We start from the raw sequence: 18530 nt of genomic DNA, 5'->3' as shown, positions 1-18530 counted from the left end.
TTCTGCTACTACTCTATAGCCTGTTTCTTCTTTGCAATATTTCTGTTTCTAAATAGTATAGATATTTTAGCTGTTCCAAATAAGGTTTTGCTGATGAGTACTTGCTAATTAAACCATTTAGCTACTCATGTGGAAACATGTAAAAGTTTGAATGTGCTTTTCCTGCTAGCATTACATATTATGTCTTATATTTTGGGGAACGAAAATCAACCTGGTGGTTTTACATTCTCTACTGCCTATGTGCTCTCAACAGATTACTGGGAAAACTTCAATTTTTTATACTATACTCAAATACTTCCTTGTTAAACTTTAATAAATTAAGGGAACATAATTGTTATTCTTCCTTATTAGTAATTTAATGCACACCACATAGCAATTTGATTATTCTGATTGTAGACTAATTTTCCTGTTTTCTTATGTACACATTTCTTTTCTTTTCAGGCAATTTGACACCTCATTTGCAGAATATCTTTTCCAAGAGTCCCATTTTTGCTGGGGTGGTTCTTCCTCAAGTTCAGCACCCCAAAAATGCAAGAAAAAAATACCCACAGCTAAACGGATTATTGGCAGATATAGTTCATGTATGTTAAGAAATTAAGAACTTGCTTCTGGAAGATTTGCATAAATTGTAATATGGTTTTAGGATGTTACCTTAATGAAATTTGAAAAGGATTCATAAAGTAATGCCATCTGTTAAAAGTTACTAACTATATTTCTCTGTCTTTATGTCTTTGATTCAGAAAAATTAAAATTCATAGATGTTAGAACTAAAAGCCCCCTAGGATAATCCAGTCCATTATCTTAGTTTATCCCAATTTTAATGATAATTAGGGATAACTGGAAAAATTATAAGGACTTACCATGTTTTATCACCTCCTTCTAACAGCTAGTCTCCCCAAGTTAGGGATATGTTCCTTGTGCAGTGGTATCCTAAGATATCTACAAGGTATTGGCAGCTGCATGTTGTTTGAAGACACACCAGTGTCAAAATTCACCTTGAATTGGAGAAAACAAAAACATTATATAGTGCTTTTTAATTATTTTAAAATTTAAATTTCATTTTAAACTAGTTAATAAATGTATCAACATACTTAGTACACAATCAAAAAGTAAGAGAGTTTACTGTGAAAAATAATTCTGCTTCTATTTATTTTCTTTATCCAGTCAGTCACTTTCCCATGTCAACTAAGATATCTTACTTCTAATGTTGAGCACTTAAAACAAGTGGTTACCTAAATTTCAAAGCAAGTGTAGTGTTTATAAGGAAGGGCTCTGGAACACATAGACTAAAACCCAGTTTATCACTAATTAGTTCTGTAACCTTGGACAACTCAGTCTCTATGCCTCAGTTTACTGGGCTATAAAACAACATTCCCAGGATATATCTTCTGAGGCTAGAGGATTAAATGAGGTAATGGTAGAAATGTTCTGAACACAGGCCTTGAATAAGATGTCAAAAAATGTAAATGTTAATTGTTGTTGTTACTGTTACTTAGATAAGGCTAAATATATGATATGTAACATCCATTTCCCTTTGGTAAGTGTTAGTCCGTTTTTGGGTTCTGTGATTGTGCTGCTGTTTTGTTCCTTCAGTTTTTCTTTGTTCTTATACTCCACATATGAGTGAAATCATTTGGTAGTTGTCTTTCTCTGCCTGGCTTATTTCACTGAGCATAATACCCTCTAGGTCCATCCATGTTGTTGCAAATGGTAGGATTTGTTTTCTTATGGCTGAATAATATTCCATTGTGTATATGTACCACATCTTCTTTATCCATTCATCTGCTGATGGACATTTAGGTTGCTTCTATTTCTTGGCTATTGTAAATAGTGCTGCAATAAACATAGGGGTGCATCTGTCTTTTTCAATCTGGGCTGCTGCATTCTTAGGGTAAATTCCTAGAAGTGGAATTCCTGGGTCAAATGGTATTTCTATTTTGAGCATTTTGAGGAATCTCCATACTGCTTTCCACAATGGTTGAACTAATTTACATTCCCACCAGCAGTGTAGGAGTGTTCCCCTTTCTCCACAGCCTCGCCAACATTTGTTGTTGTTTGTCTTTTGGATGTTGGCCATCCTTACTGGTGTGAGGTGATATCTCATTGTGGTTTTAATTTGCATTTCTCTGATGATTAGCAATGTGGAGCATCTTTTCATGTGTCTGTTGGCCATTTGAATTTCTTTTTTGGAGAACTGTCTGTTCAGCTCCTCTGCCCACTTTTTAATTGGATTATTTGCTTTTTGTTTGTTGAGGTACATGAACTCTTTATATATTTTGGATGTCAGCCCTTTATTGGATCTGTCATTTATGAATATATTCTCCCATACTGTAGGATAACTTTTTGTTCTATTGATGGTGTCCTTTGCTGTACAGAAGCTTTTCAGTTTGATATAGTCCCACTTGTTCATTTTTGATTTTGTTTCCCTTGCCCAGGGAGATATGTTCATGAAGAAGTCGCTCATGTTTATGTCCAAGAGATTTTTGGCTATGTTTTTTTCTAAGAGTTTTATGGTTTTATGACTTACATTCAGATCTTTGATCCATTTGGAGTTTACTTTTTTGTATGGGGTTAGACAGTGATCCAGTTTCATTCTCTTACATGTAGCTGTCCAGTTTTGCCAGCACCATCTGTTGAAGAGACTGTCATTTCCCCATTCTGTGTCCATGGCTCCTTTATTGTATATTAATTGGCCATATATGTTTGGGTTAATGTTTGGAGTCTCTATTCTGTTCCACTGGTCTATGGCTCTGTTCTTGTGCCAGTACCAAATTGTCTTGATTACTGTGGCTTTGTAGTAGAGCTTGAAGTTGGGGAGCGAGATCCCCCCCACTTTATTCTTCCTTCTCAGGATTGCTTTGGCTATTCAGGGTCTTTGGTGGTTCCATATGAATTTTAGAACTATTTGTTTTAGTTCGTTGAAGAATGCTGTTGGTAATTTGATAGGAATTGCATCGAATCTGTATATTGCTTTGGGCTGATATGTAACATCCAAATACTATTCTTGAAGGAAAATATTATTTCACTGCTACCTAGAGAAAACTAGAGTTTATTAGGAATCAGATTTGTTTACTATGTTTTGAGTTTAATTTATTTTAATTATACAAAGAATTCAAAGTGACTATAGAAAAAGTGGAAAATACATGATAAGCAAAAAGGAGAAGTTAAGATTTTTCCAACTCCCAAAATACAGAAAAAATTACTATTAACATTTTAATTTATATACTTCTAGACTTTTCCCAACCAAATATATTCATAGAAGTGTATGCTTTTTTAAAGGTGTCATACTTTACACACTGTTACGTAATATATTTGTTTTCACTTAGCAGTATAACATTACTATTGTGTCAATAAATATGGAACTACATAATTTTCAATTGTGTAGTATTTCATTGTATGACTATACTATAGTTTATTTAATTGGTCTTGCAATTTTGGACATTTGTTTTCACGTTTTTCCCTTCACTATTGGCAAAGAAGCTACAGTGAATGTCTTTTATATATGTCTTTATGAACTTGCTTTATTATTTGCTTAGGATAATTTCCTAGAAGTGTGATTAGTGGGCCAAAGGGTTTATACTTTTTAGAATGTTTAATATATTTTGCTATTTTTTCCTCCAGAAAGGTTCCACTGACTTATACTTAAGTACTTGTAAGTTGCATTTAGTATAAATCCCCACTCTCAATCTAGCGTTGAGTATTATAATTTAAAAAGTATTTGTCAATTTACAAAGCTATAAATATTATCTTTTCTTAATTGCACTTATACCATTACAGAAAAGGTTGAATATTTTACTGATATTGATTGGTCATTTTTATTCTTATTTTAAGAATCCTTAACCAATTTGTCAACTAGAATATCTATTTGCACACTGATTTATAAAATTAGCCTTTTGTCATATATGTTGTGAATACTTTTTTCAATGTAAATATTCCACTGATTTGGAATGCCATATTTATCATAGACAAAATGCTTATACATGCTTCAGTCTGTTTCTATTTCATTGATTTCTCTCTTTATTCTAGTGTAAGTACTTTTGATTGATTATTGAAATACATCTTAATCTCTGGGGTAGAACATGTATTTTTTTCCAACATTTAAATTTTCTAAACTTGGTATAATTTATGTATAGTAAATCACGCATGCTTATGCAATTTGATGAGTTTTGATAGATGTATATACTTATGAAACCTCCACCACCACAATCAAGATACCAACATTTTCATCACCCCACAAAATGTCCTCATGTGCTTTTGCAATCTGTCTTCCCCTCCATTCTTGTCCTCAGACAACCACTGATTTGCCTTCATTACTAGGTTAGTTTACATTTTCTAGAATAGTCTATAAGTGGAATCACATAGTATGTACTCTCTTATGTCTGACTTTTTTAGTTCAGCATTATGGTTTAGAGCTTCCTTCATGTTTTTATGTGTATCAGTAATTTTTCCCATTTTATTATTGAGTAGTATTCCATTGTACAAAACATTTTGTCCATTGAACAAAAATTCCATCACAATTTTTTGTTTTTACACTGTTTTATGTTGTTCCCTGTTTTTGGCTATTACAAATAATATTAGTATCAACATTCATGTATAAGTCTTTGTGTAGATGTGTATTTTTATTTCTCAGGTAAATGCTTACAAATGGAATGGTGGGTTTAAAAATACCACATATTTTAATATGTCTAATTTTTAAAGAAACTTCCGATATGTTTCTAAAGTATCATATTTTACAGTTTCCAAACTAGAGCATATATTTAAATTTTTGAATTTTATTATTCACAGAAGGACTAAATTGTCTGTTTCTAATAGACTATGACTGGGGCAGACTTTTTAGCACTTTTCTTAAGTTTTGTTGATGGATTATTATCATGTTCTAAAATAAGCACATGTTTTAGTTATGTTGGCCTTAAGGATCTGGGTATTCCCACATCATAAAGTAGATAATAGACTGAATTTCACTTGTGACTACATTTTTTAAATTGTGGCAAAATATCACATAACATAAAATTACCCTCTTACCAAGTCTTAAAATGTGCAGTATAGTTCGTTAACTATATTCATACTGTTGTATAGCAGATCTCTATAGCTTTTCCTGTGAATCCATTTAAACATATACATTTTGAAATAAAGTACAATATTATATGTAATTACCTTGGATTGTCTGGATTTTAATTCCAGCTCTTCTATTTGTGAGATCTTAGACAAATTACTTGATCTCTCTTGGGCCTTGGTCTCCTCATCTGTATGATGAGGATAATAATAATAATACCTACTTGTCGGGTGGTGTTGGGAGCAGGTAACAGGAAAAGGCTATAGACAGTGTTGTGTGACACACTGTGAGCATCCATGAAAGTCAACTATTATTCTTATGTTTTGCCTTTTAGAGGAAGAATGAAAATTATAAAACAGATGGCTTTTATTTAAGTTCTATCTTTAATATTTTCATTAAAGAAATGTATTCTCTTTATAATCAGTTATTGTATATATATTTATCATGCACAAGTCATCCAAAACGCCTCCTTCCAACATTTGTTTTGTTTTGTGGGCTGTTGTTGTTTCTCTACTAAACAGAAGGTAGGGGAACAGAAAAGAGCTGTTCGCGTAATGTATTATTGAAAGGTTTAGGGACTTAAATATTTGTGAAATAGTATTATGCCATAAAGCACTGGTTTAGAAATCAGACAAAAGACTTAAAATTCTAGCTGAGTAAATTGCTAATCATTCTTCTCTCTCAGTAAAATGGAAATGATAATTCATGAACTTTCCACTTTGTAAGGCTGATAAGAGGATCAAAATGAGGTAATTTCTGCTAATTCCAGCAGAAACATACTGACTTCCGTTTTGGCTAGAATTATAGGACATTTAACCTGTAATAATGTTTTACGTATACTAATTTCTTAGGGAAATAAATGGTCAGGACTTACTGCCAGAAATTCCATCTTTTCAAGAATCCTTTTAGCTCAGATTATATTACTTCTACATTTGTCAAATAAATTTAATTTTTACTTTATGGCTCCCTGTTAAGAGCTTACTTAACATTAGAATTTTTTTTCATTTTCTAGGCTTGTTTACAAATTGAACCTACTGAGAGGATATCGTCTACTGATCTTTTGCACCATGAGTACTTTACTAGAGATGGATTTATTGAAAAGTAAGCATTTTGAGTGAGTGTGGACTTTTTTAGGGTTTGTATTAGGAAATGTTACTAGCATGCAGATTGGTCATAGGTTAACATTACACAATAGAAAAATTCAATTTAGCAGAAACTTACTGAGTTTCTGTATTGACTAGGTATATTGTAGACTTAGAGGTGTCATAATGAAAATTCTAATAATAAAAATAATTGCATTTAACATTCATTACATAGTTACTATGTTCTAGGCAATGTGCTAAGTGCTTTATAGATATTTTCAATGGTCATGATAGGCGAGAGGTAACATTAACTGAGCAATCAGTACTTCTTAGCTTGATTGCCATTTGGATATCTATCTCATAATGCTCTGGTTTTTCCTCTTCGGATAGCATCTCTGATCTATATAATTAGCATTCATTTACCAAATGATTTTTTTCTCTGCTTTACTTTTTCTCTGTTGCAGTACCTGATGTTTTATTTTCTCTACCAATTGGAAGTTGCCTAAAGAGAGGGACCATGCCTCTTGCGGACCTTTTGTGTCCCACACGGTATATGTAATATGTAATCACAATAAGGATTCATAAATAAAAGATGTTTAAAAAAACTCCACTGTTTTCTATTTGGGCTTTGAAAGAAACAGGAAATTTTCTCATTAACCGCAAAATCATTCAGTTGGCCTTTGACTGTGAGGTCAGAAACATGAATGACAATTGAAAATGTGATGGAATTAAGGTCAGGCATGGAAAAGTCCAAGAACTGCCATTGAAGATAGACAAAAATTTTAATAAGGCTAAGAAAAAAATCATCCTTGGTAGTAACTAGAACTTCAGGTATTTCAAGAATTTTAATCTACAACAAAAAATGAGAAGAATATATATTGAAAGAGCCATTGATAAAAAGTGCCAGTTATTGAATAAAATAGTTACTTTGTATCAGTTCTATGCAGGCTTAATTGATTTCCCTTGGGCATTTAGGTACTAGGATTTTACTATTATGAGGTGAAAGTTCTTGAATTCCAATTATCAAGCCCTCAGAAAATGTTTGGGGAAGATCTCTTCCTTTGATAAGAGGACTTTTCTTTTTGCAGACTTGCAATGCAAGGGAGTTTTGACAGAGGGTGACATTTTCTCACTGAGCCAAACTAATCTCGCTGGCCATTTTCTTCCCTCTTCTCACACTACCTTTTACTAGACATGTGCCCTGGCACTGGCAACACTGGGCTGAACTAGGTAGGAATTCATTCATGGACTGGTATTTTAAAATATCCCAAACTGATAGCAATGGCTGCTTTGAGGATAGAACTGTGTAACCAGGGACAGAGACAGGAAGGGGAACTCTCAGTGTAGCTTTTTGATTTTTTAGCCATGTCAGTGGATTTCCTATTCAAAAATAAATTTAAAAAAAATAGAAAGTCAAACTGAAACTAGAACAACTTCCCTTCAATATTAATATACTTTGTTACATTTTTGTACTGAAAATATTTCTCTAGAGTAGGATTTCAGAAGCTAGTTAATCTTTTAAGTTATTAATGAACCACAGAAAGAACAAAGTGGCCTGAGTCTTCTTTGGAAAAAATAGTATATTTATCAAAATTAAAAGCAATATTTTTATTGAGTAAAGTTGGCATTACAAGAGTAATCTAATTCATATAGAACTATTTAAAAAAATTTTATATAGTAAATTCCAATGGTAAAATTTTTGAAAGATGTATCTTTACCAGAAAGCAATTAATATTAAGTATTGTACCATCTCTTGGCATGCATTAGTGATGACTTATTTATGCTATAGCTGAAATGTAAATTAGTTGATTAAATGTTCAATTAAAGATTATCTACATAAATAGAAAGATAGTTGGTTGATATTGCTTGTTTTGTCAGATTCTTACCAGAACTAAGGGCTAAATTACTACAAGAAGCAAAGGTCAATTCATTTGTAAAGCCAAAAGAGAATTCTAAAGAAAATGAACTTATGAAAGGTGAAAGAAAAACAATTTATACCAATACAGTCCTAAGTACATCAGTTCTGGGAAAGGTAAAAACTGGTTTTCTTTCTCGCTAGTATAACTGTATTATAGTTAGCACTCTAATGATAAAAATAACTGTTTTCCTGACTCATATTTTTGGGTGTATGTGTTCCAGGAAATGGGAAAAGAGAAAAAGCCCAAGAAGATCAAAGTCAGAGTTATTAAGGTCAAAGGGGGAAAAGGAGATGTTGTAGAACCAAAAAAGATAGACTGTGAAGGTGCACATTGTCGACAGGATAAAACTGAAAATGCTCATACTATATCTCAAGATATGAAACCTACAATCAATGAACCCCCAAATTCTGTCAATGCCAGCACTGATTCTAATGGCATGAAAGATGATCCACGTGCTAGAGGTAGTACAATGATGCCACCCATTAAACTGACTAGCAGTAATTCGATGGCTTCAAATCCCAATTCAAATCTCTTCCACCCCAATTCAAGGTGAGTTGCAATAGAAAAGAGACAGATGGAAATGGACTTAAATAATACAATGTTCCTGTATAGTAATTCCTGTATAGTAACATTTCAGAGAATTACGCTCATGGTGTCTGTATATAAACTGGATTTGAAGATTTATTGAAATTATAATCATAATAGTAATTACTGAGTGCTGCTTATGAATTTTTTTGGTGTTATATATATACTTTTTATTAAAGTATCATTGATATACAATCTTATGATGGCTTCACATAACACAGTAATTTCAACATTCACCCATATTATCAAGTCCTCAGCCCCTCTATTGCAGTCACTGTCTATCCGCATAGTAAGATGTTATAGAGTCATTATGCTTATGAATTTTAAAGAAGAAATTAACCTTCCTTGGCTGTATAGTTATTCAGTTTTTACTAATGCCTTTTAGAAAAACCTCATATTTTAAAAAGGCCTTCAGAAAAATTTCTTCCCGCTTGAAGAAAAAAGGGTGATATGATCTAAGTTCTGGTATTGACGCGCTTTGGTATAACAGTAAGCTTTATTTCTGTATCACGGCAAATTCTAGGAACAGAGAAAGGATAGCTGAAAATAATCTTTTATAATCAGCCTTTCAAGTTAAAATACTTTGTGAGGAAAACAACATATTAGGTCAGTTTTAGACTTTGCTACTGATACAGATTGAGAGGCTGGTTCCATAAGTCTAGTTCATCCAGAACAGTGATGGAGAGCAAAGGTCTAACAAGGCCATCAGGGCCAGTACTAAATATAGGGAAACTATATGAATCTAGGTGAGGAAGGAAAGGAGATGATTCAGTATCCCAAGTCAATGTTAGCAGACTGGTTGGGCTATAAGTTCTGAAGCTTGGAGGTCCGCAGAGGTGAACAAGAATTCAAAAGGTATAGCGGTCTTCAGATAGCAAGAGCCCAGTTGTCTTTGAAATGTTCCTACGTTCCTAAAACCATAGTTGCAATAATCATGGTTGTAAATCCGCCTTGGACAGCAAGTTCAGAAATGCAAAAGCTTAGTATTTAAGAGATCCAGGTTCACAACAGATAAAAGGGACCAAGTAGACCAGCTGGAGTAACTGCACAGCATGGCTTTTACACTGATGTTAACCATGAGTGAGTTATGCTCCGCTGTTTTCACTTCTCTACTTAGAGTAATTGACACTTAAGGACTGACAATTGCATTTTAGCACTCAGTGTTCAGATAGTAGACTTCCACGGTAAAGCTTATTCATTATTGAAGCTAAAGCAGAAGCACTTCTGGGAAGTTCTACTAACTTTGCATTCATTTTAAAATAATAGGTTAACTGAAAGAGCAAAAAAGAGACGTACTTCTTCACAATCTATTGGACAAGTTATGTCTAATAGCAGGCAAGAGGATACAGATCCCACTCAAGTAAGGCAAGAAACTAGTTATTAAAATAAAGCCTCTTTCAACATTATCCCCTTCCTTGTACTTTGCTTTTGTACTAATATATATTTTTTAATGGGCTTTTAATTTCCCTTTTTTTGTCTGAGATGAAAAGAGGCCATCATTTCCTATGTGCTTTCTAACTTTAATTTCTTGTAACTTAATTTAGTGTATTTAATGTGTGAGTTGGACAAAAAAAGTTTCGATTTTCACCTTTAAAAGTCACAAGACATTTTGGTTTTTCACTTCTACAAAGTACTTTGAACATCTTTACAGTTTGGAAGGAATTGACAAAGAGACATATCTTACTTTTCACTAGGGAAAAAATCAGTATATTTCATTCCCTCATCTTTTTACGTAGAAAAGTCGCTTATTCAAAATTGAAGCACTATTATTTATAATAATAAAATATTGAAGAGAACACAAATATGTCTGAGCATGTAACTGGTTGTGTGCCTTAGGATATATCCACACAGTAGGATGCTTAATATACTACATTGTGGAGGAGTGATCATTAACCTTGGGAAAATTTTTATCATCTGTTGTCCAATGAGCCAAAACAGATAACAAAAGTTTTTCAGCATGCTGTGTTCACAAGGAATTTTTTCCTTTAGGTTTTCCTAGTGTCCAGAGCACATCATTTTGTAAACAGAAAGATAAATTATTTATAAGATGAACTGAAGCAATTTGTCCAAAGTCAAAGTGCAGTGAATAGGATTGATAATTAAAAGTTAAGATTGTGGTTCTCATGATCAAGACTATTATTCTCAGAATATTCAATATGCTGAAAAAAAGTTCACTTTATGAAACTTTTATTGGAGTTTGATCTGTTTATATATTTAATGATATTCTATTATACTTCTTAATTATTAAAACAACCTTGCAAATATAGGTATAACAATGCCTATCTTAAACAAATGGCTAGCAATTCTAGGCTTATCAATCAATAAATAGTTACACACCATTCTTTAAATTAACTCTTGTTTATTTGTTTGTTCAGAGCCAAATGGAGAAGAGTGTATTTAATGAGCGAACAGGTCAAAGTGACCAAATGGCAAATGGAAACAAAAGGAAGATGAATTTTTCCAGATCTGACAGGAAGGAATTCCATTTCCCAGAACTGCCTTTCACAGTACAGTCAAAGGAGGTGAAAGGAATGGAAGGTATTTATTTGTTATATAGCTTTACAAATATCTAGAGGTTATCTTTTACAAGACCCTTTTTTTGGTAATAAAACTTACATTTTATAATGTGATTTAGGTAAAAAATAGTAATTTGCTATGAAAATATTTTCAGCTGGTGAGAATTTTGATTTTGCTATAGTTAAATAAGGGGTCAGATTTAAAGGAGATAATTTTAAAGAGGGATTAAGAAAACCTTAAAGGTAAATTTTTCATTAGCTCAATATTGAAATGGTAGAGCAGTACTTGAGGAATGGTTTTGGTTCAGTCTATGACCTGGAGTGAATCAGTTTCCTATGTTTCTCCATGATTATTTGCCCATATAGTAGTAGGAATGATATATGTGCTCCAGGCATCCAAGGATTTAGTGATTAAGATTAAATAAACTCATGTACCGAATTCGTAAAATGAAACTTTTCTTTTTGCAGAGTAACTGTTGTTTCTTTGAAGAACAGTGACACCTTCTGAAAAGTTAATGTAATAGCAAGAATATAGTACTTGTACAGCTCAGGAGAATTATCTGATCCACTTAGCAGTTTACACTCAGAATTTTAAAATAAGTATCTTCTTTTAATACCTGGTAAGCTATTTGTAAAGTTATAAAACAATTTGTGACTGGCAGCATCTTATTAGGACAACTCATGATTTGTTCAGTTCCTTTATAATAAACTGAGAAACTGACTTTAGTGGATATCAGAATTCCCATTTGAAACTCTTGAAAAGGAAAGTAAAATTTCAAGGTATGAACAACAAATTGTCATTCTATATATTCTTGCAAAAGTTAAACAGAGAAAAGTGCTGAAGAGGGAATCAAAGAAAGCAGATTTACCTAAAATACCAAATTTACTTAATGTGGATCAAAATCAAGAAAAACAAGAGGTAAAACTTTTTTTTGTTTATAGCTTTTACTAAGGAATGCTGTTTAGAACCCTTGATTAGGTATGTAAATTTAGTTATTGCTACTGGAAAGTTATATAAAAATTCAAAATTCTGTAATCTTTGAAATCAAGAAACAGATATATGTTTTCCTAGAAGACCCGATTGCTAAGTTTTTTAAAGTTATTTTTGGGGTAGTGAATACAGTCCTCATTTGAATGTTGAGTGATTATGTATGTGTGTTATGTGTGTTATCTAATATTGGGTAAGTAAACCATGAGAGAAGAAATGAATAATGATTCAAACATATGGTTATACTGGCCACATATTTATTTATCTTTAGCCTCATGCTTACTGTTTTCTCTCCAATTTATTCCTCCATCTCTTCTGTCCACCTATTGTCTATTTTCACAAATATTTGCTCTCAGCTAGCTGTCAGATAAGCTTATTGAAATGTCCCAGCCTCTCCCCACCAGAGAGTCTTGAATTTTATTTGGAAATATTGAAACCCTCAACATCTGAATAAATACTGTCTAAAGGTACTCTTTTAAGGGAAGGGAATTGGGCTGAGCACCCACTGAATTAAATCAGAGAGATGGCCTTCTACTCTGAACACTTGTGAGGGCATCAACCTTGCTATCTCAGTTTCTTATATTTTTTAATAAAATTGATTACATTTTTATTAGTAATAAAATTAATACATACCAATCAAGGAAATTTGAAGAAATTTGACAAATAGAGAAACTCTGATCTGAATATATAAGGAGGCATTTCATCTATGTCTATTCAATCTGTATAGCATTCAGATAAAAAAATTATCTGACACTGTTAGATAATATTTTCATAGTGACATTTATGCCTTACTCTTGGCCTAGAACTTTAAGAATTCCACAATCCACTTTGCAGAAAAGAGAGCTTTTTCTAGGTAGAACAAGAAAATGGGATTATCTGGTGTATTACCAGGACTCTACCTGATTTTGTATTTTCTAAATAGAATTTGAAGAGGAACAGATTTTTTTTCTGGTAGTGTTCTTTTCTTTTAAGAACAAGAAGATCATTAAAGGTCATCTTTTAGTTCATCATAAACAGTAATAAGGTGGCTTTAAACTAAGTTTTGGTGACTTACTATTGTCACAGCATATTGAACAGCACACTACTGTACATTTTTTGAATGACTGGGTGAGTTAGGGCTCTTGAGTTTGAGTAAACTAGTAATGTACTGTATGTGTTTATCTCACTGTCCTGTGAGAGCCCCTGGAACTAAAATTACATTCCAATGCAGGAAGAAAGTTCTGTCATTTAAAAAATACCTAAGTAAATAGGAAGGGAAAAATCCCTTCTTCCTCATACGGTGTAGAACTCCTGAAAAGATGACCTTTTTAAGAGTGACCTTGAAACAGTTATAGTTAGCAGAGACAACCATAAGTCATCAGTGATGGTTGTAGTTTATTTGTATTGTTCATTCAAATGCAGTTGTGACAAGGGACTGAAATTGCATATAAAGCTAATCCAAATGCTATTAATAAATTAATGTCAGAATTTTAAAAATTTCCTAAACTTTGAGTTGATAGCTTTTCTATTTTAGAGAACTAGAGAACATGCATGTTTTTAAAAACATAAGATAGGGAATAGCAATTTATTTGTTCTATTCTTGGCTCCACCATTGACTTGTGTTTAAATTATTTCATTAAATCCAGGCATTTTTCAGTTGTACATTAAATTCTTTCAGGCATCTTAAAGATCTACTGAAATAGTGTACACATGCACTGAATAGACTGTATGACTTAGAAACTCTAAATTACTGCTCATGAGTGAGGTAAGCAAGAGGGAAAAGAATCTATACAAAAGCCACCTTCAGTTCTGTTTCGTGATGATAATGAGGAATACTTTGCCAAACACTCTTCCCGTACCTTATAAAACAACTCCTAGGTGCAAAGTACAAGTACTTATTTGTGGCTTTATTTCCTTAGCCAAAGACTCACCATTTCCTCAGTTAAGGCTCCATTTCTATTTACTTTTTAGAATACAGGAAATGTACAAACTGAAAGGAAGGCAAACCTGCCAGATATAGAGTAGAAAACGCAGCAGCTGAAAATTCAGGGAATCCCAGAATCATTGTATGGTTAAAAAAAGAAATATGTGTATGTAATATTTTGTGTATGTAATATTGCATACACAAAAATGCCGGCTAGAGAATTCTGTAGATACATCATAAATCCTGTGTAGTTGTGTGTATAATCACCTAAGTTTGTTTTTAAATTTACCAGTCTTTAAATTTTTCATGCTTTCTTGATCTGAACATTAATTTCTAAAAACTGCCTGGCTGGTACATCCTAATAAAACTGCAGCTTACTTTAAGTCATATAATTTTATTTGATGATCTATCATCTCAGTCATGTTTAATAAATGGTTATTCTTAGTTTGGGTTCAGAACATAAAAATTATAAAAGGGAAAGTCTCTAAGTGTGTAATAGTGTGAGATCTCAATGTCTGGGAGCACCAAACATTTCTGAGCAAACAAATGCACTTGATAAGCATGAAGCATGGAATTGGTTCCACACTGAATATTCTGGAACAGCATTTAAACATATCATGAAGGTTGTTCAGGATGAAAATTGAGCAAAGCATTGAAACTAATCTTTGGGCTTAAAACCAGTATTGTTCATCATTTAGTAATTCATGTAGAATATATGTTACATATAATTTAACATGAATACACTCAAGGTTTTGGCAGCATATATTTATGTTCTTATTCTTCGTTCTTATTGTCATGGTTTCTAATTTTATGGTGGAGATAGCCATTGTAAGGGGAAATATTTGAAGAGGAACAAATTTTTTCTGGTAGTGTTCTTTTCCTTAAACTTAAAAATACAAATTGGCAAGTCTTCTCTTTATATTTTATATACAATAGAAATGTGACATGAGCTGTTATTAAGATAGCCATTTGTCTATATTAGCATCATTTAAACTTTGTTAACAAACCATTCACTGTTTTCTTCTAAGAATTCTGTTGATATGATGCTTTAATTTGGAATTATAAAGCCATCTCCTCTCTGCCTGTCCTTTGTTTACCATGATTACTGAGTAGGTAACACATCCTGTCATATGATAGACACTGTAGTTAGACTGATCTCTGCCCTCTGCTAGTCACATAACCTTAGAGTGTCAGTTATTTCCTAGAATGCTCAGGCTTCCTGAAGTGAGCTCTTAATTAAATATCTGACACATTGTTTTAAAAACTGTTTATTATCATTGTATGGTTAAAATTATATTTTATTAGTCACCTGTAAAAGCATTTATAATATTTGTAAAGTATCTGAAAATTACGATATCCAAATGTTAAATACTTTTATCCTTTTAAATAGTTATCAGCACTCTCCCAGTTTCCTAGTTCTATATGATAGTGACTTTTATGTGGTGCACACCTTTTCTATTTCATAAAATTATGTGCAAACCAGAAGAGGTGTATTACCAAAATTCTTGATTGTCCTATTCTTCAAAAAAACAATAAAATGGGATTATCCGGTGTTTTACCAGGACTCTACCTGATTTTGTATTTACTAAATAGACATAACAAAGGAAAACATAATTTCTTTATTACAATATTGTAATCTCTTTTCATCTCATTAAATGGTAGATTAGAATTAACAGCTGAGATTATTGTACATAATATACCTTTCTTTCAGACTCCCTGTTAGTTTTAGTGACTAATCTCCTCCAGGAAAACTAAGAGTTGTTCCTGTGGTAGGTTCAAGAGGCATAAGTCTGCTCATTGCCTATTGCATTTATATATTTGCTGATCCTTACATCAGTATCAAAGGACTGTCTTTCTATTTTTCAATTTCTACAAAAGTTCCTGCTGGGATTTTGGTTGGGATTGCATTAAATCTATACATCAATTTGAGGAGAATGAATATCTTAATAATACTGAGTCTTCAAATCCACAAGCATGGAATAAACTCTCCATTTATTTAGATCTTTAATTTCTTTCTGTAATATTTTATAGTAGTCTTGTGTATCATTCCTTAGATTTATTCCTATGTGTTTAGTTTCTTCACGCCATTATAAATGGTATTTTTTAATACCATCTTCCAGTTGTTTGTTGCTAGTATACAGAGGTACAGTTAACTTTTCTAAATAATTTTATATTCTGAGACCTTGCTAAATTTACTTATTACTTCCAGTATCCTTCCTTCCTTTTTTTTTATATATATATATTCCTGAGGATTTCCTAGGTAGGCAGTTATAACATCTGCAGATACAATTTTTCTTATTTCTAATATTTATGTCTTTTATTACTTCATTTTGCCTTATTTTGTGTGTGTCATAATGTTGAATAGAAGTAGTAAATAGTAACAGAAGTAGTAATAGTGGGCTTCCTTGCCTTTTTTTCCTATAAAAGAGGGAAAACATTCAGCCTTCCCCATTAAGTATGATATTAGTTGTAGACTTTATGTAGATAACTTTTATTAGATTGAGGAAGGTTTATTCTGTTTCTGCTGCTGAGTGTCCTTACCACAAACAGGTGTTAAATTTTGTTAAATGTTTTTCCTACATCAACTAAGATGTTCTTAAGATTTTCTTCTTTTCTGTTAATATGAATTACATGTTAATAAAATTGATGTGTGCATGTTAAATCAGCCCAACATTCCTAGATTAAACTGCACTCACTCCTTTTTATGTATGGTATTGGATCTGATTGGTTAATATTTCATTACGGATTTTGGCACCTACATTAGTAAGAAATTTTTAGTCCTTTCCTTTCCTTATATTGTTCTTGTCAGGTTTTGGTTATCAGTGTTATATTGCTTCATAAAATGAGTTGGGAAGTGTTCTGTCTTCCTTTGTTTTCTTGAAGAATTTGTGTAGGATTGATTTTATTTCCTCCTTCAATGTTTGTTAGAATTTACCAATGAGGCCAACAGGGCCTAGAGTTTTCTTTGTGGAAAGATTTTAATATACAGATTCAGTTTCCTTAAATTATTTAATAAATGTAGAGTTATCCAGATTTTCTATTTCTCTTTGTTAGTTTTGGTAATTTGCCTCTGTTAAGGAATTTATCCATTCCATCAGTGTTGCCGATTTTATTGGTATAACATTATCATCATCCCTCATATATTTAAAAGTTGGTAAACTCTATGGTGATGTCCCCTTTTATCATTTCTGGTATTGGTCATTTGTGTTTTCTCATTTTTTTCTTGCTAAGTCTAACTAGAGAGTTATTAGTTTTACTAACTCCTTTAAAGAGCCATCTTTGGGTTTTACTGGTTATATTGTTTCCTATTTTATTGATTTATGCTTACCTTTTTTATTTCTTTCCTCTATTTTGGATTTAATTTTCTCTTTGTGATACTGTGACACCCGCGGGGCAGAAGGGGCTCTGGTGCTGGCTCCTGCAGGCACCTGCCTGGCTGGGCTCAAATGGAGTCATGGAAGCTGGGAGAGTCTCCCTCTGCCTGCTAGGCAGCTGAGTCTGATGCTGCCACTGGGCCAGGTGGGCTTGCTTCTGGCAGTGTGGGCAGGGAGCACCCTCGGGCTGCGTTGCCAGAGAGAGGGATGGAGTCTGGGGCTCCGAGAGTTCCCGATCTGTTGGGCTGAGAAAGGGATGGGGAGGTGTCCTCGACTTGCCCTTTCTCCATCCAACACTGCCCCTCTGGTACCCCTCCCACTGCTGGCAAGTCTTTCCAACTGCCACCTCTGCTTTGGGTCTCAGGCCTGGTGGAGCGTGCCTGCCCTCCACACTGGCTGGAGTCTCTGCCTCACAGAGTGTGCCACCTGCCCCTGGTGTCCAGCCCGGCTGATCTCCAGAACCCAGTGTACCGTGGGCTCCTGCTCCCAGAGCAGATCTCTGGGGCCAGGTGTGCAGTGTTCCTGGGCTCCTACTCCATCCCTGCTCTGTTCCTCTTCCTCCTGTAGGCTTGCTGCGGGAGTGTGGTTGAGGAGGGTGGTGGTGCTTGGGTTCTGCCCAGTCGTGGCTCTGCCACCTCACCCTTTTCTGTGTGGTCTTCACCTCCAGGCGTAGGGGGTCTGTTCTGCAGTCTTCAGGTCATCTTCAGGTTTAGTAGTATTTGCTGCATTTTCTTCTTTTATGTGTTTTTGGGAGGACTTTTCCACCTTGCCTTCCTATTCCACCATCTTTTCCTCTGCCCTTTGGGTGGGTGCTCCTAAGTTGGGTACATATATATTTGTAGTGATTATATCCTCTTGTTGGACTGACCCCTTTATCATTATGTAATGTCCTTCTTTGTCTCTTGTTACTTCGTTTTGAAATCAATTTTGTCTGATACAAGTATTGCTACTCCTGCTTTTTTTTTTTCAGTATTGTTTGCATGAAATATCTTTTTCCATCCCTTCACTTTCAGTCTATGTATGTCTTTGGGTCTGAAATGAGTTTCTTGTAGGCAACATATAGATGCGTCTTTATCCATTCTGTAACTATGTCTTTCGATTGGTGTGTTC

General features: G+C 33.5%; 1 protein-coding gene across 7 annotated transcripts in view; it reads left to right on the top strand.

Annotated features, from left to right (window-relative positions):
- CDKL3 (cyclin dependent kinase like 3) overlaps nt 1–18530 on the top strand; it is an 87941-nt gene that overhangs the window by 39241 nt on the left and 30170 nt on the right. Inside the window, exons 5-12 of one of the 7 annotated variants that reach the window (XM_073221602.1) lie at nt 442–581; nt 6066–6154; nt 8014–8167; nt 8275–8603; nt 9906–9999; nt 11015–11177; nt 11977–12074; nt 14094–14373. In XM_073221602.1, coding sequence (XP_073077703.1) covers nt 442–581; nt 6066–6154; nt 8014–8167; nt 8275–8603; nt 9906–9999; nt 11015–11177; nt 11977–12074; nt 14094–14147 — 1121 coding nt within the window. In that variant the 3' untranslated portion in view covers nt 14148–14373. Of the gene's footprint in view, nt 1–441; nt 582–6065; nt 6155–8013; nt 8168–8274; nt 8604–9905; nt 10000–11014; nt 11178–11623; nt 11776–11976; nt 13022–14093; nt 14374–18530 lie in introns of those variants that run through there. The other 6 variants (XR_012125040.1, XM_073221601.1, XR_012125041.1 and 3 more) reach the window with 6 other exon arrangements.

This window comes from Manis javanica, chromosome 14, assembly GCF_040802235.1.
Source record: "Manis javanica isolate MJ-LG chromosome 14, MJ_LKY, whole genome shotgun sequence".
Classification (NCBI taxonomy): Eukaryota; Metazoa; Chordata; class Mammalia; order Pholidota; family Manidae; genus Manis; species Manis javanica.
The sequence above is the reverse complement of the archived record's forward strand: the minus strand, read 5'-3'. Positions and strand labels throughout refer to the sequence as shown.